Here is a 26,940-nt window from a genome sequence, read left to right on the forward strand (position 1 = left end):
AGTTATTTTCATTATTAACCTCACAAGTGACAAAGACTGGCGCGCCCTCCCGGTCAGACTCAACCAGCACTCGGAACCACTGTGAACTAGTTACGTTACAGCAGCAGCCCGGCTGGGGCGGCACAACTGCATCTTGTTTTCGATTAATTGGTTGCTAAGATTCATTCCCTTGGCACTCTTAAATAAAACAACTATAGAGATGATTGAATCGATTTGATGTGAATCAAAGTCAAGTAAGATTTTATTAAATTTACAGGTCGGAGGAATTTGAATAATTTGCTATTTGATTAAAATCAATAACATGACAGCCACCTTTTCGCACACTGCAGAGGACAATTACAGAAAATTGGAGATGGGAGATATACAACAAAAAGCAAAAAAACTGGGAAATCAGGGCAGAAGATAAAAATATTTTTCAGAAGAAATGATTTTGTATTAATTTTTTTACACCCTAATGCCGAATTTCCATTTTTGTCTTTTGATGCATACGTACATATGGATTTTAATGAATTTTGCATGAGGGCTCGCTCACACTGGCATAGATTCTCTCATGTGAGTGAATCAGGCCGATTATGCTAATGACACTTGGCTCAAACTCTGTCAAAGTTTGATCCGAGTGTGATCTGATTCTTTCACATGAGAAAAGTGCAGCACAGGTGCGGAGAAGATGGAGAATTTAAGTTCTCCATCTTCTCTATTGTTTGTGTGTGTGGACATCGGAGAGCACTCAAATGATATCTGAGTGCAGTCCGATGTTTCACACGCACCCATATACTTGTATGGGTGTGCGTGATCTGAATCAGCATGAGAAAATAATCACAGATCTGCACTGCCCCATAGCATAACATTGGGCCGATTACTGTTCGATAAATCATCGGATAGCACTGGGCTGTGTTATACGCCGATGTGAGCAAGCCCTGAAGGGGGATTTTTAAATTAACATTGGAGATTCTGAATTTCTGCAACATGTTTTAGTCTCAGTACTATTTACCTGGAGACCACCAGGGATGTTATCTATGCATCCCATTTATTGTACACTGCTCAAAAAAAATAAAGGGAACACTAAAGCCCCACATCCTAGATATCAATGAATGAAATATTCCCGTTGTAAATCTTTATTCTTTACATAGTGGAATGTGTTTAGAACGATAAAACCTAAAACTAATCAATGTAAATCACAACTAATATCCCACGGAGGTCTGGAGTTGGAATGATGCTCAAAATCAAAGTGGAAAATTAAGTTACAGGCTCATCTAACTTCAGTGGAAATGCCTCAAGACATGGAAATGATGCTCAGTAGTGTGTGTGGCCTCCACGTGCCAGTATGACCTCCCTACAATGCCTGGGCATGCTCCTGATGAGGCGGCGGATGGTCTCCTGAGGGATCTCCTCCCAGACCTGGACTAAAAGATCCGCCAACTCCTGGACAGTCTATGGTGCAACGTGATGTTGGTGGAGACATGGTATCCCAGATATGTTCAATCGGATTAAAGGTCTGGGGAACGGGCGGGCCAGTCCATAGCTTCAATGCCTTCATCTTGCAGGAACTGCTGACACACTCCAGCCACATAAGGTCTGGCATTGTCCTGCATTAGAAGGAACCTAGGGCCAACCGCACCAGCATATGGTCTCACAAGGGGTCCGAGGATCTCGGCACCTAATAGCAGTCAGGCTACTTCTGGCCAGCACATGGAGGGCTGTGCGGCCCTCCAAAGAAATGCCACCCCACACCATTACTGACCCACTGTCAAACTGGTCATGCTGAAGGATGTTGCAGGCAGCAGATAGCTCTCCACGGTGTCTCCAGACTCTGTCACATCTGTTACATGTGCTCAGTGTGAACCTGCTTTCATCTGTGAAGAGCATAGGGCGCCAGTAGTGATTTTGCCAATCCTGGTGTTCTGTGGCAAATGCCAAGCGTCCTGCAAGGTGTTGGGCTGTGAGCACAACCCCCATCTGTGGACGTCGGGCACTCAGACTATCCTCATGGAGTTGGTTTCTAACAGTTTGTGCAGACACATGATCATTTGTGGCCTGCTGGAGGTCATTTTGCAGGGCTCTGGCAGTGCTCCTCCTGTTCCTCCTTGCACAAAGGCTGAGGTAGCGGTCCTGCTGCTGGGTTATTGCCCTCCTCCACATCTCCTGGTGTACTGGCCTGTCTCCTGGTAGCACCTCCAGCCTCTGGACACTACGCTGACAGACACAGCAAACCTTCTTGCCACAGCTCACATTGATGTGTCATCCTGGATGAGCTGCACTATCTGAGCCAGTTGTGTGGGTTGTAGAGTCGGTCTCATGCTACCACGAGCGTGAAAGCACAACCAACATTCAAAAGTGACCAAAATATCAGCCAGAAAGCATTGGTACTGAGATGTGGTCTGTGGCCCCCACCTGCAGAACCACTGCTTTATTGAGTGGGTCTTGTTTATTGCCAATAATTTCCATCTGTTGTCTATTCCATTTGCACAACAGTATGTGAAACTGATTGTCAAACAGTGTTGCCTCCTAAGTGGACAGTTTGATTTCACAGAAGTTCGATTTACTTTGAGTTATATTCTGTTGTTTAAGTGTCCCCTTTATTTTTTTTTTAGCAGTGCATGTACAATGAAAAGCCTGGGCGAGCAGATAAGATGATTGCACTTTTTTATTTTCTAATAGCAGTACTATGAAAAATATATTAACAATAAAGTAGCGCAGAATGTTGGACCAAAAAAATGACCTGAAAATACAATGTGAATTTTCATTTGTGGTGCACAAATTAATTTTTATTCACAGTAGTCTCGAAGTATAACACATTGTAGGAGATGCTCGTATTTTCTGCACCAGTGCTGTGTATTAGTATTGTGTACTTCCAAAAAAACACCAGTAAATTATGTCACCATAGAGTGTTTCTGAGACTTTCTGCTTTATTTGAGAAATGATTGCTAAAAAGCCTTTTACTCTATGAATAGAAGAGGGGTTAAGCAGGTTTCTTTCCTCTTGTACATGCACAGGCAGAATCCTGACAAATTAGGGTATGTTCTCGCCTTTAAATGACTATGGAATAACATGACGCAGGATGTCTCCACAGACCTTTGTCACTTTAACTTGCAGTTTCCAAGGAGAAGACGTCCATGCTGACAAGTGAGCTCTGTCTCCAAATCTGCACCATCACAAACTGGTTCTAGCATTGTAAGCAGACAGGACACAAAATATCAACCTCTAGCAAGACGGCTCCAAAGACAACTAAGAGAAAATGGCAGGCCACTCATCCGTGACAAGCAGGGGGCTACTGAGCTTACAGTTATGCTAAGCTACATGCTGCTCGGCAGTAATGTCTCCAAGACAGTTTTTCTTCTGACAGTATGCATTTATTATCTACTCATAATATACATCAGGCTTATAAAATTATGAATTGAAATTCTTAGCTTTAGATCTTCCACCTATGCACCATGCTTAGACAAAAGGTGGAATTTTAGCTAATTCTAGCAAAAGAGGACATTTCACAAGCCTTGAGCAGGCTAAACTGGCCACATCATGGAATGTTACAAATAGAACTGAATAACACAGTTTATTTTATTTTTTAAGTTCTCTTCTACAGAGAGATTAGCTTTTAAAGTTTAAATTCTAATTAATAAGTCTAATGGGGCATTACCAGAGATTTGCTTCTGGGGGAGTGTACTTTTTCCCCTCTATAAAGCTGTCCAATCATAAAAATGCAAGACAAAAAAATTAACAGGCCTTCAGAAAGTCAGAAGAACATGCCTTCTTCGGTGAGATGCTCTCAGACCTGATCTCTGCACATTATAGATCAGAGTTGAGTGTGATTACAAACACTTTTAGCTTTAGGCTGGAGTCACACTTACCGTCTTAAAAAAAAAAAAAAATAAAAAAAAAAAAAAATCGGTCCAATTTTGACGGCAAAGGATCTCACAAATGTTCTCTGAACAGTGATCGGTATGTAAGTCGTTTGCAATGCGAGAATGCGATTTCCTCGCAACTAGTAACAGTGTGACATCCGTATGGCATCCATATGCAATGCAATTTTAACACGAGCTTTTACATACAGCAGTTCTCTCTGTAAAAGCGCATGTTAAAATCGCATTGTAAAACACTACTGTAAACAGTTTTGATACCAAATAATCTTCAATATATATATATATATATATATATATATATATACATACACATACACATACATGTGCATCTCACAAGATTAGAATATCATCAAAAAGTTAATTTATTTCAGTTGTTCAATACAAAAAATGAATCTCATATATTTTATATAGTCATTACAGACAGAGTGATTTATTTCAAGGGTTTATTTCTGTTAATGTTGATGATTATGGCTTGCAGCCAATGAAAACCAAAAAGTCATTATCTCAATAAATTAGAACACTTTATAACACCAGCATGAAAAAGTGATTTCAACATCCGAAATGCTGGCCTACTGAAATGTATGTTCAGTAAATGTACTCGATATTTGGTAAGGGCTCCTTTTGCAGCAATTACTGCATCAATGCGGCGTGGCATGGAGGCTATTAAGCCTGGGGCACTGCTGAGGTGTTATGGAAGCCCAGGTTGCTTTTATAGCAGCCTTCAGCTCGTCTGCATTGTTGGGTCTGGTGTCTCTTATCTTCCTCTTGACAATACTCCATAGATTCTCTATGGGGTTAAGTTAAGACGAGTTTGCTGGCCAATCAAGCACAGTGATACTGTTGTTTTTAAACCAGGTATTGGTACTTTTGGCAGTGTGGACAGGTGCTAAGTCCTGCTGGAGAATTAAATTTCCTTCTCCAAAAAGCTTGTCAGCAGAGGGAAGCATGAAGTGCTCTAAAATTTCCTGGTAGATGGATGTGCTGACTTTGGTCTTGATAAAACACAGTGGACCTACACCAGCAGATGACATGGCTCCCCAACCATCACTGATTGTGGATACTTCACACTAGACCTAAAGCAGCTTGATTTGTCATTCTCTCCACTCTTCCTCCAGACTCTGGGACCTTGATTTCCAAGGTCTAGTGTGAAGTATCAACTGCAAACAAGTGTTTGCGATAACTGGCAAAGAGTCTTTCACAATGCTCTGGAGGAATTTTGGACCACTCATCTTTGCACAATTGTTGTAATTCAGCCACAGTGGAGGGTTTCCAAGCATAAACCGCCTTTTTAAAGTCATGCTGCTGCATCTCAACCATATTAAGGTCAGGATTTTGACTAGGTCACTCCAAAGCCTTAATTTAGTTTTTCTTATGCCATGCAGAGGTGGACTTGTGCGCTTCTGCTTGAGGTCACAAACAGATGGCCAGACATTCTCCTTCAGGTTTTTTTGGTAGACAGCAGAATTCATGGTTCTATTTACCACAGCAAGTCTTACAGGACCTGAAGCAGTAAACCCACGCCAGACCATCACACTACCACACCATATTTTACTGTTGGCATGATGTCAGGTGTTTCCTAGTCTGGGACTTTTTTAAAGAGATTACTGAGAAAAACAAAATGGTAATTTCCAACATGTATCATGCCAAGATCAGCAGGGGCTTGACCACTAAGAGCCTAAGCAGCACCAGCATGATCAGGCACATGTCATCTAAGCAACCAACTTGGTGGGCAAAATGCCTGGGTCCACGATTGGTGCTAATGGGTGACACCACTGCATCTTTCCCTGTTCTAGGTGCTTCCCAATCCCCTGTCCATGATACTGGCAAAGATGCCTCCTACCGAGCACCCATCCTTGAACATTCTGACACACCATCATCAGGCACTTCCAAATTATTGTCCAAGCGCAGTGCTCAGCTGTTCCTATCCCAGTCATTGGAACAAAAGAGAAAGTTTCCAGCCACCTACCCTACAGCGCCAAACACTAAACAGGCACATTTCCAGGTTGCTTGCCTTGGAAATGTTGCCGTTTAGGCTTTTTGACAAGGAGGATTCCCACCAACTCCTGGACTCCACACATAACAATTGAAGTGTAGGCATGGATGTCTTACATTTGTGCGGTTCTCCAAAACTTTGAGTACTCCACAAAGATGGTGAGCAGGGATGATGCCTTAGTCAGCTCAACCATCTGTGCCTATTTAAACAGTCGCTGCACACAATTAAACAAGACGCTATGCATATGGGCCAGGTAGAGATAGAGGAAGACATGAGACAGGGAATTACTTACCAGCCCAGCATCATCTCTTCTGGCCAGCAGAGATTGGGTAACAATGAGGAGGTGGAGGCTGAGGAGGAGTATCAGTAGCTAGTTGCTAGCACAACGTGCTATGTGAATGGGCTGAAGAGGAGAAGGAGCAGGAGGACATGGAGAGTCATTATCATGGTGGAGACAGGGAAGTGTTGGCTATAGGGAGCTTGGAACATATGGCTGTCTTTATGTACCGCTGCCTTTCCCGTTACCCTCACTTTATATTTATCTTGGCCAAAAAAGAGGACTGATTGTACTGGGTGCCCTGTCAAAGGCCTGGGCCAATTTCACTACACCATCCTAATGTTCAGGGCCTGATGACCAGGTATTTTTGACAAGGAGGGAAAATTTTTTAAAGATGGTCAAGCAATACGTAGCCAACCAAGCCGGCATACTCCCAAGCTCCTCTGTGACCTCCAGCTATTGTGTCTCAAAGCTGGACACCTGACTTGAGCTGTCCCTTTATGCCTTGGAGTTGTTGTGCTGCCCTTAAGCTAGTGCCTTGTCTAAGCATGTTTTTGTGTCGATGCCGGGGGTCATAACAGACAGGTGCTTTCACCTGTTAACATGGAATTGCTGACACACTTACTCTGATAAAAATGAACAAAGCCTAGATTAGTCTTTTTCACTTTTCCACACCACCAGATATCAGCAGCACATAATGTGTTTTAATGTTCAATATTTGAATGAGGCCCTCCAGTTGTTGCCTTCAAGTGTGTATGGATGACCCTTATATTTTTTTTTGTGCAAAGCCTTTATGAGTGTAGGAGTACCACAACTACACTTTGTTCACAATATTTGAATGGGACACTACAGTTGGTGACTTCACGGGTAAATGGATACCTCTGCTTGTAATTTTTGGCAGGCTTTGCAGTTAGTGCATAGCCTTTATGAGTCTTGGAGTACCACTACATGAAAATTTGAATATAATGTGTATGAGGCCCTCCTTTATGTCTAATACATGGTGTATCTGAGGCACGCTTCCATCCCATTTTTGGCTGTTCTTGCTTCCTTCATAAACTACACTGACATTTCCAATTTTTTATTAAAAAAATGAATAAAAAAATAAAAACTTTAATTTTGATTTACTTAAATTATACTTTTTAAATAATTTTTAAATTTTGCCTTATACACAAGTCATTATACAGGAAAGAATGTTTCTCAACTTTTTTCCTGTATACTTCAATTTCTCTTTGATTTTGAATTCCCCATGTCTTTCTTCTATTCAGCACTATTTGCATCCATTTCAAAATTTTCACTACCCCTCCCCAGACCCTTGTAGGGTCTGCTGGAAAAATACTCAACTTTCCCACTGACTACCATTATACGTGTTACTCTAAACGAGCATCTGATCATTTTAGCACTCGCTCATCCCTACTATTAATTCCATGCTAGGTAGGGACTGAACAATGTGTTCTAACACAGTCCCAGTTAAAGATTATCTTGTCCTTGGCAAAGCTGCTCCAACTCTGTATTTTATATCTTGCTTCCAAACCAGTAAAAGAGAAACATGCTTTAGGCAAGCTATGAGTTGTCAGAATGCATGTTGTGCCTGTTAGAACTTGCAATTTATATTAGGCAGATGAGTGTTCCTACACTCTTGACCCTCTTTCCTTATTTAGAACTACATTATCATTCATTCGTACTCCTCTGTCCACCAGGATTTTAAGCTAATTTATCTTCATAAATGAGTTTAGCATCATTCTGCTGCCACTAAATTCATGTTATTCATAATGATGTTAAAGGGAATCTGTCACTAGATTTTTGCTATTTCATCTGAGAGCAGCATGATGTAGGGGCAGATACCCTGATTCCAGGAAAGTGTTACTCACTGGGCTGTTTGCTTCAGTGTTGATAAAATTGTTGTTTTCTCTGTTGCAGATCTAGTAGTTCTCTGAATGCTGAGCTCTGTATAATCCCGCCCACACTATTGATTGGCAGCTTTCTGTGTAAACTGGGCATAGGCAGAAAACTGCCAATCAGTGGTGGGGGTGGGGTTATAGAGCTCATGAATATAAAGGACTATCTGGCAGCAGGTTTTCTAGTCGTTTAGTGATAATCTTCTGCTGATAAAATGGTGATTTTTATCAAAACTACAGCAAGTAGCTCAGTAAGTGACACATCACTAGAATTAGGGTCTCTGACTAAACATTATGCTGCTTTCAGTTTAGGAGGAAAACCTGGTAACAGATTCCCTTTAAGCAGAACTGTACCAATAAGAACATGGAAGCTTCGAGGCCAGTAGAGAAAATATATATAATCACTAGTCAACCATTGAAAAAACTTAATGTGACAGGAAAAGCTATCACTTGCCCAGTTAGAACATGTTGGGAGGTCAAATATGTGCTGAAAGAACAGTGAATATTGATCTGTGTGCATCTATATAATGCATTTTATATATTTTTTATATTATATTATGTCTCCCAATTTGTTTCGATAAGTAGATGCTCCTTACAAACGCCTTACAATAATGAGGATCATCCTGTTTTCCTTTATTACAGCCTTTTTGAGACCCTGCAATCTTTGTTCTGGTCAGTGTTTGGTCTTCTGAACTTGTATGTCACCAATGTGAAAGCACGTCATGAATTCACAGAGTTTGTTGGTGCCACGATGTTTGGAACGTACAACGTGATATCCTTGGTTGTGTTACTCAATATGTTGATAGCCATGATGAATAACTCTTACCAGCTGATTGCCGTGAGTACCATTTTCTTTTCCTTTTGTTTTTCAAATTAAAATTTGTGGGTTACACTTTCCTGAACCCTCTACTGCTATATCTCTGTCTGCTTACAATTTCATAAAATGGCAAAAGATATTCAGTACAAATATGATTTTAAAAACATAGCTAACATTACATCTACATAAGACGTATTTGTAGTTTCTCAATCTATAGAACAACCACATCCATTTGATACCTAATTTTAGACATTATTACATTTTTTTGACAAAATTTGAAAATTTTTTGGACCAATTCATCAAGACTGGCATTGCACCCGCCAGTCCTAATGAAGGGGTCTCTGGAGTACGATGCGGCAAATTCTTTAAGCGGCATACAGGAGAACGTTTAATAAATTTGACAGGTGGGCATTTGTAACACCCCAGGAATTTGGTTGTTACAGTGGTATTGCCTTCCTCATGGGGAGGGTGATGCCATGCCTGGAAGCGAGGAAGATCCCTTTAACAGGTAACACGTACACACAACACTGTCCTGACTCCAGGCCAGAAGGGGTAGCTTCCCCATATATTCTGGGTGGAGGAGGAGTTAGTAGTTAGTTTAAGTGAGGAGTGGAGGAGTCCGTGAGGACAACTGGAGCCATGCAGATACAAGGTTCTGCAGCACCTGAGATGAGAGTCAGACAGTCTGTAAGACACAGTGAGGGGAGAAGGAGTAAAGGAGAAGAGAGAGAAACTGGAGGGGAGCTGCGAGTAGGCTCCCTCCATGATCAAGCGCAAGAAACCGGAGGCTGGAATTCCGAGGTTGTGGGGGTAACTATATGCCCCACAGCAGAAACCGGCGGGCAGGAGATTCCAAGTCTCCTGGCCCCCACTACTCCCGAAGGCACAGCAGCAGATAGAGCCCAGAGTCACCACGAGAAGGGACACCTGTAAAAAGGCTTGAGTTGCCTGCCATGAGGGAAATGTCCACCTAAAAGGACAGAGCGAGAGAGAAAGAGAGGACCTTGTACCAAGCCTCAAGCAGCAAGGGACTTAGAACACAGCACAGTAAGGAAGGCTTCCAACCCCACCTGGCTAAGGGGATTCCAAAGATCATCTGTAACCTGTACCTGAACTGCATCAGTAAAAGGTAATGAAATTGCAACCTTGTGTCCTCCAATTCTTTCCTGCACTTCACCATCTATCATCATTTCTAACTACATCGGGAGCCCTGGGGACTAAGCTCTACCTGTGGGGAGCTGTACCATCTAAGCTGCAATACCATCATCTAGAGGGGACCCCATTAAGCAGTGACGGCCATCCCTGGCCGAGTACCACAGGTGGCATTGAGAACATGCTACATTAGACTATATTCCCAATTCCATTAATTCCCTTTTTACTGGACACCCAGGGCCACGGACTGGTTCATTGCCTCCGTGACCACCCCTTTAAGAACAGACCCAGCCCGGTACAGAGTACTCCACGGTCCTAGCGGGCGCTCCACATAGACATGCTCTGTCCTGCCTCAGTTCCTCCCTAGTACCGCCAATTTTGGTGGGGTTGTTTCAAACTGGCGAGAAAACCCAAAAAAGTCGAACAATTTTTTTTTCGCAACTCTGCATTGCATAAAAAATTTGGAGACTTTTCAAAGCCTTTTACACCAGTTTTCTCATTTAAAAGCCTTGATCAATTGGCCCCAATCCCTTTGACTTAAAGAACCATTTACTTACAATGTAATATCAGTAATTAGAAATTTTGGAAAGTCCGGCTGAGTGCTCCATATATTTCCGGGAGACAATACTACAATTGACATTCCAAAATCGCACAAGCCGGACCGATATTTCCCCCAATAATAAATTGTCAAGGGACCCTATATACATTAGATTATTGGCATCGATGGGTTCGGATGACATTAGTCTAATGTGTGGGAGGCTTTTTTCAATTATAGAAAGTCACAATCCTAGAAGTGTGCGAATTGTCTCTTCAGAGAGGAAGAGGACTAAACTCTAGTGCCGCCTATAGCAAGTAGCAATCCTAAAAGTCAATATCGACTCTCTAAGGAGCCTTGTGACATGACTTAGGATAAAAGTTCAATCCAAAATCTCAAATTTGCAGACACTGTTTTGGGATACTGCCTCTCGTCAGTGCAAACCCCTTGAATCCCAGAAGTGTAATGTCAGCTGCCCTGCAGCTTATAAAGGGAGCTATTATAATAAGAGAAGAATATTACCGTGTAGACAAATTCTCCTATAAGCCTAGACCCTGTATGCTGTAAATTGGCATCATAATGCAAGTGGGGTCAGATATTTATTTTAACTTAGATTCCTTTTAAGCAGCACCCTATAATAATAAGTGAAAATGAGTAAGACCTCAGCACCACCATCTGTCTTACAAATACCGGGGGTACATCGCCTAGCAGGTATCCCCTTACTTATAAAGGCACAGGCTGTCCCCAGCATGTAAGGAGAGAAGGTGCGAGTCAGTGATCAACTTAGTATTGACATTTCACACTGAGAGGAGGTCAGGATAATTATATTGAAGCTGCTTGCCTGAAAACACAGCTCCCATGTATCTTATTTAGTACATGTATTTCCTTATCCAGGATCTGGTCATGGCTTGAATAGACATAGCATCAAATAAATCTTTATTTCTGCATGGCTTCATTTAATTACCTGACCTCGTTTGCATGAACGACCAAATAATACCTTTCTTTCTATTCTGCAGTAGCCATGCATTACAACATACGGACGTAGTGTTATTGGCGCACTTCCCATGCTCATTATTTGTTCAAAATCAGAATGACAGCTAACACTGCAAAATAGTATTAGAACAAAATGTCTCGTTGTGAAAAAAGAGAGAATAAATAACGAAAAAATGAATATTTTAACAATTGTAGCATAATGTGTTCAATTGAAAGGTGCCTATTGTGATGGTAATATCCATTGTTTCATGAATTTACTCTGTAATGCGCTAGTTTCCCTGTTAGATAGAAAAGCTTTGGGAAATGTTATTTTTTTCAACTTCCCAGCTTGTCCTCACGACACACAGATTTTCAGAAATGTAACTAAACTTTCAGCGATTTTTTAAATATTATTTTTTCATTTTTCAAGCTATTATTATTGCTGATTATGGATGCTCAGGTCTTGAGACCCTTTCTGATTGCTCAAAAAATCTCCAAAAAGTGCACAGTTCCACTGAGAGGCATACAGCTCCTATCTGAGCATGCAAACGGAGCAAGGTACTGACTGATTCACTACTGAGCATAAGTTACAAAGCCTATTCTAATTATGAAATCCGTTCTCCACTTTGTGTGCTTGCTCAGGAAGGAGCTGTTTGATGTCTCCTGAGCTGAGCGAGTACTTCTTGGGGGGTCTTTTGAGCAATAAATGGGGATCTCAGGACCTGGATTCTCACTGATCGGCACACAATTAAAAAGCTTTCCAAATATGATAAAGTTTAGCTAATCTTTATCTGTCAATTTGAATATTTGCTTTTATGAATGTTGGCCTGTAACATAAAAAAAATAAAAACAAGGAAAAAATAACTTTAAAAGCAGTGCTGGTCAGACACATCAGGATCACTTAAGAAAATCATAAATCCAAGAAAAATGCATTAATTGCCTTATCCTGGTGTAGCAATGCCAGGTAGGCTAGGGTTAAATCTTATCTCTGCCGGCTTTGATTAGGGAACCTGACTGGCCCTACATATATACAGCCTAGGTGTTCATCTGAGTCAGTCAGCGCAGGGAATCTGACCAGACTGGATGTGTCTGGAAGCTGAAAAGAGGTCAGAATCCCTTTCTGAGAAGAGACTGCACAGGTCGTGTGCAGAGAATCACAAGTATTGGTGGTTGATGTATAATAGCGGTTTTGTTTGACCGAGCAGGGGCAACTCAGCAGTGTATGAGTAGCCAGGGTCGGTTCTGTTTAGCTAGCACCTGGAGAAGGCTAGAGATTTATGCTTGCTTTGGTGCTGTGCAACCTATGGAAAGCAATAAAGACTGCATGTGTTTAGACCAAAACTGCACTGCCTGTGTGAACTCTACATAATGCCTATTGTCTACAAGATTATTATTATTATTTATTATTATTTATTGTTATAGTGCCATTTATTCCATGGCGCTTTACATGTGAGGAGGGGTATACATAATGAAAACAAGTACAATAATCTTAAACGATACAAGTCATAACTGGTACAGGAGGAGTGAGGACCCTGCCCGCGAAGGCTCACAATCTACAAGGGATGGGTGAGAATACAGTAGGTTAGGGTAGAGATGGTCATGCAGCGGTTTGGTCGATCGGTGGTAGCTGCAGGTACCTTCACAGGTTATTGGGCGTTAAGGTATTTTGTGTGAGGCAATAGGTTTAATTTAGTCTTATTGAGAGCTTCTTGTATGGAAGTGTAAGGGTTTCCTTTATGAAGTGTTTTGTCAGTATGTTGGCCTGTTTCAAAAGAAAACACGGGTATTACACACCTGGTAATGTGTTTTTTCAAGAGACATGACGGCACCACAAGAGAGGGGATCCGCCCTTCAAGAACAGGAAACCTTCAAGATAAAAGGGACGACTCCTCTCTCCACGAGTTGTTTTACAGAGTATGAGAGGAACTCTGCCGGTTAGTGTACATAGTTACATAGTTATTAAGGTTGAAGGAAGACTATATGTCCATCTAGTTCAACCCATAGCCTAACCTAACATGCCCTAACATGTTGATCCAGAGGAAGGCAAAAAAAACCCATGTGCAAAGAGTAAGCTCCACATTGGGGAAAAAAATTCCTTCCCGACTCCACATACGGCAATCAGACTAGTTCCCTGGATCAACGCCCTATCAAGGAATCTAGTGTATATACCCTGTAACATTATACTTTTCCAGAAAGGTATCCAGTCCCCTCTTAAATTTAAGTAATGAATCACTCATTACAACATCACATGGCAGAGAGTTCCATAGTCTCACTGCTCTTACAGTAAAGAATCCGTGTCTGTTATTATGCTTAAACCTTTTTTCCTCCAACCGCAGAGGATGCCCCCTTGTCCCTGTTTCAGGTCTATGATTAAAAAGATCATCAGAAAGGTCTTTGTACTGTCCCCTCATATATTTATACATTAAAATGAGATCACCCCTTAGTCTTCGTTTTTCCAAACTAAATAGCCCCAAGTGTAATAACCTATCTTGGTATTGCAGACCCCCCAGTCCTCTAATAACCTTGGTCGCTCTTCTCTGCACCCGCTCCAGTTCAGCTATGTCTTTCTTAAACACCGGAGACCAGAACTGTGCACAGTATTCTAAGTGTGGTCGAACTAGTGACTTGTATAGAGGTAAAATTATATTCTCCTCATGAGCATCTATGCCTCTTTTAATGCATCCCATTATTTTATTTGCCTTTGTAGCAGCTGCCTGACACTGGCCACTGAATTTAAGTTTGTCATCCACCCATACACCCAGGTCTTTTTCATTGACGGTTTTGCCCAGAGTTTTAGAATTAAGCACATAATTATACATCTTATTACTTCTACCCATGTGCATTACCTTACATTTATCCCCATTAAAGCTCATTTGCCATTTATCAGCCCAAGCTTCTAGTTTACATAAATCATCCTGTAATATAAAATTGTCCTCCTCTGTATTGATTACCCTGCAGAGTTTAGTGTCATCTGCACTAAACTCTACACATAAATAATACATCCTATACGGTTCTAATCACCAACACCCGAGGGAGTGTATAAAACTAATAATGCACCCAACTAATGATGTGATCAAAAGGGTGGGAATATAAAGGTGCCCTCATGTCTCATGAAAAACACATTACCAGGTATGTAATACCCGTGTTTTTCCATCATACATGACGGCACCACGAGAGAGTTACAGAGATTTGTATTCTCTTTTAGGGAGGGATCACTGCTTGTAACACTCTTCTCCCAAATGTGAGATCAGAGGTAGCAGATAGGTCTAGCCTATAATGTTTAAAAAATGTAGACGGAGAGGACCAAGTGGCCGCCTTACAGATTTGGTCGATGGTGGCATCTGCTCTCTCCGTACACGACGTCGCCATGGCCCTCGTGGAGTGGGCTTTCAGACCCTGTGGAACAACACTGCCTGCACTACTATACGCTAGAATAATGGCCTCTCACCCATTTAGCGATAGCTTGTTTTGAGGCCCTTCCTTGATTCCTGGAATGAAACAAATAAAGCCCTCTGCTTCCTCCAGGATTTTGTCATCTCCAAATACTGTAGGATACATCTGACATCTAGGCAATGGAGTCTCTCCTCTTTCTTGTTGCTAGGATTGGGACAGAAAGAGGGTAGGGTTATATCCTGAGCCCTATGGAATCTCGATACCACTTTGGGGAGATATACCGGATCTAATTTTAATACAACTCTATCGTCCATAATTTGCATGTAAGGGGGGGTCAGCTGACAATGCGTGTAAATCCCCCACCCTACGGGCCGATGTAAGTGCCACTAACAAAGCTGTCTTTAATGTTAGTATTTTATCTGAAGCTGCATTTAACAGCTCAAAGGGGCTTTCTGTCAAAGCTGTCAATACTAAATTTAGATCCCGTGGTGGAGGAGTAGGGGATAGAACAGAGTCAGCTCTACTACAGGCTTGGACAAACCTCAACACCCACCTATTGCTCGCCAGGTCACAGTTGAATAAGGCTGCTAAAGCTGAAATGTGTACTTTGAGGGTACTAACAGCTAATCCTAGATCTAAGCCCTTTTGTTTGAACTCCAGTATTGCCACTATCGGGACCTCCCCTTCTGGTATTGGCCCTGAGCTGGACAGGAATTTCTTCCATATTCTCCCATAGATCTTGGTTGTTACTGGTTTTCTGCTACTAAGTAAGGTGGATATTAAAACAGCTGAGAATCCTGCTCTCTCTAATAACGACCGTTCAAATGCCAGGCTGTCAAATGTAGCCTGGAATTCTGCGGATGGTTGAAGGGACCCTGTGTTAGAAGGTCCTGGTCTTCCGGGAGTACCCGCGGGTCCGTCACTGACATCACTCTCAGCCAGTAAAACCATGGTCTTTTCAGCCAGAAGGGAGCTATTACAACTACCATGGCCTTGTCCTCCCTGATCTTCTTCAGAACTGCTGGGATTAGACATATCGGTGGGAAGGCATAGAAGAGTCCTGACGTCCATTCTATGCTGAAGGCGTCTACTGCCAACGGTCTGTCTGCTGAGTTCAGAGAGCAGAACTTCTGAACGTTCTTGTTGGCTTTTGAGGCAAAGAGGGCTACACTGGGTCTTCCCCACATGTGTATTATCCGATGATAAATTTACTTTTTTAGGGACCATTCCCCTTGCCTTAAGTGGTTCCTGCTTAAAAAATCTGCCTTTATATTGTCCACACCTCGAATATGCAGGGCCGACAATGAAAGGAAATGCCTTTCGGCCAGAGTCATGAGTCTTTTGGTTATGTGCATCAATGACCGAGAACGGGTGCCCCCCGATGGTTTACATATGTGACCGCTGTTCAGTTGTCCGATAGGACTCTCACATGATGCCTTGTTAAGTGTGGAAGTAACTTTCTCAGCATTTTCTCGATTGCTAGGAGTTCCCACTCGTTTGAGAATAGAATTCTTTCCCCTTGAGCCCAGGGGTCTTGGACCCATAGTGTGTCTGAGTGAGCTCCCCAACCCCATGGACTGGCGTCCGTTGTGATTACTTTGGAGGCTGGGTATGTCCAGGGAACTCCTTTCGGGACTTTTTCTCCAGTTTTTGCCATTCCCTCTTAACCAGTTCTTCTGTCTTCAGAAGTCTTCTATCTTGAGGGTTCCCTGTCAAGGACAGGAAACCAACTGATGTGGAGAGAGGAGCCGCCCTTTTATCTTGAAGGTTTCCTGTCCTTGAAGGGCGGATCCCCTCTCTCGTTGTGCCATCATGTATGATGGAAAAATTAAAGTTTGAGGTGCTATTTTTCATATCCATTTGATTTGGCCAAATGGGATATTTTTGAGCCATGATAGGTGCCGGGCATTGCTGTAATCAAGGTAACTGTTGGCATCAACTGTTTTCAATAATCTGTAGGTTTATATTCCAGTGTGAATTCCAGGAGAGATGCTGAAAAAAAATGACAAGCCCAGGTTACTGTTATTGAGGTGAATTATGAAATTGTTCACATCTCTCCCAAATCTTTAAAGTATGTTCTTTTTTTTCTGAAATGCTCCCGTGTTTCAGAGATAAACATACATGGTTGAAACTGCAACCAGGACTATTAGAATACTGACTGCCTGTGGCCACCACTAGAGGGCATTTGGGTGCTGACTGCATTCTGCTCATACATTGTACTCTATAGAACAGCATGCAGGCGTACAATAAGGTCACAGCTTAGGCTCGGTTCATACTGCGTTTTAGGCGTCTGTTAGACGGACTATGCTACACCGCAGCATAACGCGGTGTAACGCAGTCCATTAACGCCGCCATTAAGTCCAATGTCGGACACATCAATAGCGCACGCCCACAATGGGTGTGCGCTAGCGATGTGCCGTCATTGAGTGACGGACCCTGGGACACGGGCTGCCGCGTTTCCGGGTCCGTCACTGCTAGCGCAGATAGAGCATCTGCTAGCTCTATCTGCGCTAGCACAATGTCATGTCAGCACTTACGTTAACAGCAGCCTGTTAACGCATGTGTTGAATGGGCTGCTGTTAACGCAGTGTGAACCTGGCCTTACTCTAGTGGTGGCTGCAGGCAGCTACAGTTGTTTTATTTCTGTCTCTGCAAAGTGGGTTTGTGGAGCTGAATTAAAGAAAATGGGATCCATCAGCCATTAAGTTATATAATGATTTTAAGTGGTGCCTGTGACCAAGTGACTTTAAAGGGAAACTGTCAGGAGGCTTGTGCTACGTAATCTGAGAGCTGAATAATGTAGGGGCTGAGACCCTGATTCCAGTGATATGTCACATACTGTCCTGCATGATGTAATTTTGATATAAGTCCTGTATAACCCCACCCATGCCACTGATTGGCAGCCTACCATACACATTGGCAACTTGCTGCAGTGGTGGGGCGGAGTTACACAAATTAGCTGGACTGGCACATGAGACCTAGCCCTGTAGTGATAATCTCCTACTGATAAAATACTGATTGTGTTGATACTACAGCAAGATGCTGAGCAAGTGACAAATCACTCTGAGTCTCTGCGCCTGAACTATGATACTTTCAGATTAAATAACTAAAAAACTGATGACAGATTCCTTTTAAAGAAGCACTCCTCCTCCCATCAAAGTTTTTGTCCTCTTAATATATTGCAGTCATCATATTAAATAGCACTGTGCACTTACAATTGCTCATTTTGCCTTTCTACCCAGATAATTCTTCTCTTTTCCATTAGGTCTATGACATCTCGTGATTAATAACTGACTAGCTGAATCCTTCTAAGCTTTAAGTAGAAACAGAGGTCAATTTTTCCTACATGAGGCATCAGTCACTGCAAAAGTCCCTGGCAGGAAGGAGTGGAGGAGCTGGGTCAGGAGTTGGAGAGGGGAATGATAAATGCAGGGAAAGAAAATTCCTGTTTCTACAGCAGAGAAAACAGAAGAGTTAACTGGGTAGAATGGCAGAACTCAAGCCTCTGGTTACATTTGATGTCTGCATTGGGAGTTGGGAGCTTTTCCATTGCATAAAGCAGGAAAGGAGAGAGATGGGGTGCACTTGATTACAGGTGATCTGTTACATAACTGAATGGTCAATGCTGGCAGTGTTTGATTATTTATAGCCTTGACCGGTACAGTTGATCCCTTGTCCCTGGAATCCTTAGCTTGGCAGGGATAGAGAAAATTTACCGAGGATGTCAAAGTTCTAGCAAACCCAGGGGCCTTCGCATCTGCACAGGTTTGTCTGATACCGACACCAGTGCTGCTTTTATAGATGCTTCTGTGCTTTCCTGTCGATCCAGGCAATGTGACATGTCTAATTCATGCTTCCACTTGTCTACAACCTCACTAGTTCCCTATGGGATGGGAAGAGTAAAAATCTCAGGAGTTCGGCTGTGGTCAACTTTTGTCTTTGTAGGAAAGCACAGAGTTGCCTGCTAGGTAAAGCAGCTATTTAGCAGCACGCTTGTGTTCCTGTGGAAAGGTAAAAATCTACGGAAAATCAAACACTGGATAAACTTTATGCAACTACAATCTCATAAATGCAGAAATATTAATGTATTGGAATGTTTAGATTTTACGACTAAATGATAAGATGCATCCAAGTGCAGATAAGTGAAAAAAGGGGGAAAAATAATCCTCATCTCGTCTCAATAGCAGTCAGAAAAGCAAATGGAAACGCCGGGGCAGATTTACTATTGCTCTTGTGTATGATTTTGTACCAAACTTTTAACAGTTTTTGTTTAGGACCTAATTTTTGATGCTTTTACATTAAAAAGTATGAAAGTCTGCGACAGGTCATTTCTTTCTGCTTCAAAAGTATACTATATACAATATACTATAATGTGCCAAATTAATGAAAATATCAAAATTAAAGGCAGTCTGTTACCCCCAAAATGTAAATTAAACCATTCACAGATTAACCCCTTAACGACCGCCGATACGCCTTTTCACGGCGGCAAATAAGGGTACTTAAACCATAGCGCCGTTAATTAATGGCGCTGTGGAAAAAGTGTATAGCGCCCCCCAGAGTCGCAATTTCTCCGTGGTGTCGGCTACCGGGGGTAGCTGAGACCCCAGAGAACATGATTCAGGTCGGTGTTTACCAATCCCGCTGTTGCAATCACCGTTATTAACGGAATAACGGCGACCACAAAAAAAAAGTCCAATTCTCCATTAGGGTTGGGATTGGGGTTATTGGTGTGTTGTGGTGACGGTTATGGTTAAGGTTAGGGGTGTGTAGGGGTTAGGGTTGGGATTAGGGTTACGGGTGTGTTGGGGTTAGGGTTGGAGTTAGAATTGGAGGGTTTCCACTGTTTGGGTATATCAGGGGGTCTCTAAACCTAACATGGCGCCATCTTGATTCCAGCCAATTTTGTGTTCAAAAAGTCAAACGGTGCTCCTTTCCTTCTGAGCTCTGCCATGCACCCAAACAGTGGCTTTCCCCCACATATGGGGTATCGGCGTACTCAGGAGGAATTGCACAACAAATTTTGTGGTCAATTTTCTCCTGATACCCTTGTTAAAATAAAAAAAATTAGTTCCAAAGTAAATTTTTTGTGAAAAAAGTAAAATGTTCATTTTGTCCTTCCACATTGCTTTAGTTCTCGTGAAACACCTGAAGGTTAATAAACTTCTTGAATGTGGTTTTGAGCACCTCGAGGGGTGTAGTTTTCAGAATGGTGTCACTTTTGGGTATTTTCTGTTATAGTCACACCCCGAAAGTCACTTCAAATGTGAGGTGTCCCTGAAAAAATGGTTTTGCAAATGTTGTTGTAAAAATGAGAAATCACTGGTCAACTTTTAACCCTCATAACGTCCTAACAAAAAAAAAAATTGTTTCCAAAATTGGGCTGATGTAAAGTAGACATGTGACAAATTTCTCTGATTTAAGGGCACCATATTTCTATTTTTTTTTTCATAAACGCAAGTCATATCAAAGAAATTTTACCACTAACATGAAGTACAATGTCAAGAAAAAACAGTCTCAGAATCAGTGGGATCTGTTGAAGTCTTCCAGGGTTATAACCTCAAACTGACAGTGGTCAGAATTGTAAAAGTTGGCTTGGTCATTGAGCTGCAAATTGGCTGTCAGTAAGGCTACATTCACATTAGCGTTGTGTGCCGCTGCGTCGGCGACGCAACGCACAACGCACGCAAAAAAATGCACCAAAACGCACGCAAAAATGCTGCGTTTTGCAACGCATGCGTCGTTTTTTGCCGAAATTTGGACGCAAGAAAAATGCAACTTGTTGCGTTTTCTTGGTCCGACGCTTGCGGCAAAAAAGACGCATGCGTCGCACAACGCAACAAACAAAAATGCATGCGTCCCCCATGTTAAATATAGGGGCGCATGACGCATACGTCGCCGCTGCGTCGCCCGACGCAAACCCGACGCAAACTAGCATAACGCTAGTGTGAACGTAGCCTAAGGGGTTAATATAGGGGACTTTTCCGGTATACAAACCATATACATTTCAATGCTAAAATTGCAGGATAATACATTTTTATTTAATATGCAAGTTAGGGGAGCATCAATGCATCCTCAGCGTGTCCTATGACTTGGTGTAACTGTCACGCCCTCTGATTTGCATATTATGGCCAATTTCTAATATTTGACAGCAAGTGCTGTCTAAAATAAATCCCTGTTTCTGTGCTTGTATGTTGACACTAGAGGCGCCCAGCGATGCGTTCACAGTACCAGTGGGACCGATCACACAATGCGGCTGTGGGCACTCACTGATGCCTGTCCGCAGCCGCAAATCTGCAATGTCCCCTCCTCCTTGGTAGAACCGTAAGCTCACTGCATTTCCACGTGTATCAAGCAGCGATCACAGAGCGTCAGGAGCCAGGCATGAGAGCGCACCCACAGCCACATTGTGTGCACGATCGCACCGACACTGTGAGCGCACCGACACTGTGAGCGCACCGACACTGTGAGCGCACCGACACTGTGAGCGCACCACTGGGTTTCTCGAATGGCAATGCTCAAGTGCAGAATCAGGGATGGAATTTAGACAGTGCTCGTTCTTACCAAGCGAACATTGTAATCAAGGCAAGGGACTGGCTGTAATATGCAAATATTAAACCGTGCACCAAGCCATAGGCCACACCAAGGGTGCACCAAAGCGCCCACATTTGCATATTATATAAAAGTACATTTTTTTTTTACTTTTGCAAATATAATGTATATTCCTAATATGATTTTTATCAAAGCAAGATTCTCTATATAAGCAGTTTAATGTGTATTTTGTGGGTGACTTGCGTTTACAGACCGGTAGGCACAGAATTGCCAAGAATAAAAAACCCCAGAAATTGTAAATATTTACTAAACTATTTTGGTTTTTATATTAAACCTGTAATCTGAACCTTTTTGTTAGATCTATTTAACAATTGCAGTAAACTTATGTAATATGTAAGAGCCATGACGAGGTTCTTTGGGGCCACTGAGCAATAGTCTCCACCATGCATATAATGTGTGTTTATCCAGTACGATGGACCACACTCCTAGACAGGAGCGCGAGCAGCTTGCTTACAGTTCAATAAATTAAAGAAATGTACCCAAACACATTTAATGGCCAGATGCATTTGTTTGATTTATTGAACTCCGGGCTTGGCGAATGCTTTTTGTTCTTCAGTATTTGATACGGTGCCTAGAAGCGCCGCGTAATTGTAGATCCTTCATGTGAACATATTTGGGAATATTGTACTGTACATAGGCAGATGACATATCAGTGGTTCCAAAATAAAGTAGCGAGAAATTGGGGTCAGAGGTGGAACTAGCAGCAGAGGCAGCGCTATCTATAGTCATCAGTGTGCTAATTAAATAAAGTGTGGTTATGTAAGTAGAGACTGGAATACGGCATTAATGCCGCCATACAGAGCTACATCCATGAGACTGCAAGTGGTTACTACTGGATGATGGCACTGTAAATCTCAGGTAGCATCGTCTCACTGTAGGTGCCCTGTTTCCTTCTCTTCCCCCCCTAGACTGCTATTATAACTTCTCCTGATCTCTGCAGAACTTTCTTCCAAGATATATTTGGACCCCCCACTTCTGCAGCCTCTACCGCAACAAAAAACAATTTCAGATCCAGACCAGACCCCTTAATTGATTCATCTTAAAGGGAATGTCAGCAGGGTATTGATATGGCATCTAGGAGCACCACGTGATCCTGATTCCAGCGCTGTGTCCCATACTGGATTCCTTGGTGTACTTTTGATCGAATCCCTGTTTTCTCTGCTGTAGATATAGCAGTGCTCAAACCCTGAGCCCTGTATAACCTGCCCACACCCCCGATTGAACAGTGTACACAGAAAGCTGCCATTGTCAACAAGCTGCCAATCAGTGGTGGGGGTGGGGTTACACAGATTAGCTGGACTGGCCTACACATGACACCTAGTCCTGAGGACTAGTAAGTGACACATCCCGTGAATCAAGCTCTCTACTCACTACTTAAATACCAAAAACCTACTGACGGATTCCCTATAAATAATCTTCCTGTACATATGGTTAAAACTTAAGAACATGGAAAATAAGATGCAGGAAAATGATGACGGCTATAGTACTTTTCAGCCTTTAGCTCTCTAGATGCTATTACTATCTATAATAGGATATGCTGGACTTGCTAGTCCCAGAATGTCCGGAGTGATGGTTCTGCTGCAGGACTTCTATCACCCCAGATGTTCAGAGATGATTACTCCCAGCTTGCCCTGGCCATTGCTGGTCAGCGGAAGGTCGTGAGCTGCAGAGTGTCTATATATATATACTAGATGGTGGCCCGATTCTAACGCATCGGGTATTCTAGAATATGCATGTCCACGTAGTATATTGCCCAGCCACATAGTATATTGCTCAGTCACGTACTATATTGCCCAGCCACGTACTATATTGCCCAGTCACGTAGTATATTACCCAGTCACGTAGTATATTGCCCAGTCATGTAGAATATTTCCCAGCCACATACTATATTGCCCAGCCACGTAGTATATTGCCCAGCCACGTAGTATATTGCCCAGTCACATAGTATATTGCCCAGCCACATAGTATATTGCCCAGTCACGTAGTATATTGCCCAGTCACGTAGTATATTGCCCAGCCACGTACTATATTGCCCAGCCACGTACTATATTGCCCAGTCACATAGTATATTGCCCAGTCACATAGTATATTGCCCAGTCACATAGTATATTGCCCAGTCACATAGTATATTGCCCAGTCACATAGTATATTGCCCAGTCACATAGTATATTGCCCAGTCATGTAGTATATTGCCCAGCCACGTACTATATTGCCCAGCCACATACTAGATTGCCCAGTCACGTAGTATATTGCCCAGTCACATAGTATATTGCCCAGTCACATGGTATATTGCCCAGTCATGTAGTATATTGCCCAGCCACGTACTATATTGCCCAGCCACGTACTAGATTGCCCAGCCATGTAGTATATTGCCCAGTCACATAGTATATTGCCCAGTCATGTAGAATATTTCACAGCCACATACTATATTGCCCAGCCACGTAGTATATTGCCCAGCCATGTAGTATATTGTCCAGCCACGTAGTATATTGCCCAGTCACATAGTATATTGCCCAGTCATGTAGTATATTGCCCAGCCACGTACTATATTGCCCAGCTACGTAGTATATTGCCCAGTCACATAGTATATTGCCCAGTCACATAGTATATTGCCCAGTCACATAGTATATTGCCCAGTCACATAGTATATTGCCCAGTCATGTAGTATATTGCCCAGCCACGTACTATATTGCCCAGCCACATACTATATTGCCCAGTCACGTAGTATATTGCCCAGTCACATAGTATATTGCCCAGTAACATAGTATATTGCCCAGTCATGTAGTATATTGCCCAGCCACGTACTATATTGCCCAGCCACGTACTAGATTGCCCAGCCATGTAGTATATTGCCCAGTCACATAGTATATTGCCCAGTCATGTAGAATATTTCCCAGCCACATACTATATTGCCCAGCCACGTAGTATATTGCCCAGCCATGTAGTATATTGTCCAGCCACGTAGTATATTGCCCAGTCACATAGTATATTGCCCAGTCATGTAGTATATTGCCCAGCCACGTACTATATTGCCCAGTCACGTAGTATATTGCCCAGCCACGTAGTATATTACCCAGTCACGTAGTATATTGCCCAGCCATGTAGAATATTTCCCAGCCACATAGTATATTGTTCAGCCACGTACTATATTGCCCAGTCACGTAGTATATTGCCCAGCCACGTAGTATATTGCCCAGCCATGTAGTATATTGCCCAGCCACGTAGTATATTGCCCAGCCACATAGTATATTGTCCAGCCACGTAGTATATTGCCCAGTCACGTAGTATATTGCCCAGTCACGTACTATATTGCCCAGCCACGTAGTATATTGCCCAGCCACGTAGTATATTGCCCAGCCACGTAGTATATTGTTCAGCCACGTAGTATATTGCTCAGTCACATAGTATATTGCCCAGCCACGTAGTATATTGCCCAGTCACGTAGTATATTGCCCAGCCATGTAGTATATTGCCCAGCCACGTAGTATATTGCCCAGTCACGTAGTATATTGCCCAGTCACGAAGTATATTGCCCAGCCACGTAGTATATTGGCCAGCCACATACTATATTGCCCAGCCACGTAGTTTATTGCCCAGCCACGTAGTATATTGCCCAGTCACGTAGTATATTGCACAGCCACATAGTATATTGCACAGCCACGTAGTATACAGCACAGAGCCATGTAGTATACAGCACACAGCCATGTAGTATACAGCACAGACACGTAGTATATTGCCCAGTCACGTAGTATACAGCACAGACATGCAGTATATTGCCCAGCCACATATGTAACAGGTTGCAAAATAAAAAAGAAACAAACTCACCATCCGAAAAGCCCGTTGTAATTCCGGCGCCTGTGTGCGGTGCACACAGCAGCTTTTGGTCCCAGGGTTGGTATGAGCGCAGGACCTGTGATGATGTCGAGGTCACATGACCGTGACGTCATGGAAGGTCCTTCTCCCATAGCATCTTTGGAAGTGGAACCTGCCGCTTGCAGTGCCGAGGACAGTGCGTGACGTCGGAGGGTGAGAATAACGTTTTTTTTATTATTATTATTATTATTATTTTTAACATTAGATCATTTTACTATTGATGCTGCGCACTTAAGTGATGAAAAAAAATATCAAAAGTTTGTTTAAAAAAAAAAATGTGCCATTTTCCAAGGCGTGTAGCGTCTCTTATTTTGGGCTTGGGTAAGTGTTTATCTTTTGCAGATGTTTTTATTGATACCATTTTGGGATAGATACAATTTTTTGATCGCCCATTATTGCATTTTATTGCAATGTTGCGGCGATGAAAAAAATGTAATTCTGGCGGGGTTTTTTTCCACTATGCAGTTTACAGATTGGATTTTTATATTTTGATAGATCGGGCGTTTCGGAACTCAGCGACACCAAATATGTGTATTTATTTTATTTTGAATGGATGATTTAAACTTTTGTATTTAAATTATTATTTTTTTAAAATATTTGTTTTCTACTTTTTACTTGCGTCACTTCTTATGAGACTTGAACCTGCGATCATCTGATTGATACATTGCTACACATAGCAAGGATTCAGCCCTGCTATGTATAGGGAACGTCATCACCTCTTATGAGGAGACGCCAGGGACCAGCATTCATAGGAGATCTGCAGTGACAAGTCTTCTGCAGACCCCCATTGCCATGCCAGCCCGTCAGTGCCTTGCGATCATGTGACAGGGCGCCGATGCGCGGGGTTTGTGACACAGCACAAGTTAACATGGTAACAGCTGTGGGTGAAAACAAAGTTCTCAATGTTTTCATAAATCCCATATTTCGTAATAAGCATGTGTACACAGTGGTAACTGGGACCAATGGACCCCATTGACTACAATGTAAGTAACCCCGCCTACTCCGCTGATTGGCAGCCTTCTGTGTACACTGTGTATAGGCAGAAAGCTGCCAATCAGTTTTGAGGGCAGGGTTATCCAGAGCTCATGAATATGGAGGACTACATGGTAGCAGGTTTGCTAGTCCTCTAGTGATAAAATCACTGTTTTTAAGCAGATTATCAAAACTACAGTAATCAGCCCAATAAGTGACACATCGCTGGAATCAGGGTCTCTCCACATTATGCTTCTCTCAGATTAGGTTGCAAAAACCTAATTACAGATTTCCTTTAAGTGTTAGGTATTAGATCGTGGAAGGTATTTAATTTCGAATAAAGAATATTTCAACAATCTGACTTTTTTATTTTAGCTTTTGTGCATCCAAAAAGTGAAATCTAATGAGATACAATAGCGGATACTTATTGCAAAAAAATACTGCCAAATGCAATATTGAATTTGCATATCAGTAGGTGATATAATGTGTGCATCCTGCTTTACACATTGGAAGCATGTAAGCTAATAGTTGGTCATTTAGTAATATAAGGTTAATAGTATCATTATGGCTTCAGTAGAACTCACTGCTTTTGTCA

At 42.4% G+C, this 26,940-nt stretch overlaps 1 protein-coding gene across 1 annotated transcript in view; it reads left to right on the forward strand.

The window, feature by feature from the left end:
• The window catches only part of TRPC5 (transient receptor potential cation channel subfamily C member 5), a 499,839-nt gene that overhangs the window by 451,993 nt on the left and 20,906 nt on the right, over nt 1-26,940 (forward strand). The window contains exon 7 of the mRNA XM_069747115.1: nt 8,665-8,860. Within this exon, the coding sequence (XP_069603216.1) occupies nt 8,665-8,860 (196 nt within the window). The remainder of the gene's footprint in view (nt 1-8,664; nt 8,861-26,940) is intronic.

Source organism: Ranitomeya imitator, chromosome 2 (assembly GCF_032444005.1).
Source record: "Ranitomeya imitator isolate aRanImi1 chromosome 2, aRanImi1.pri, whole genome shotgun sequence".
In the NCBI taxonomy this organism is placed as follows: domain Eukaryota; kingdom Metazoa; phylum Chordata; class Amphibia; order Anura; family Dendrobatidae; genus Ranitomeya; species Ranitomeya imitator.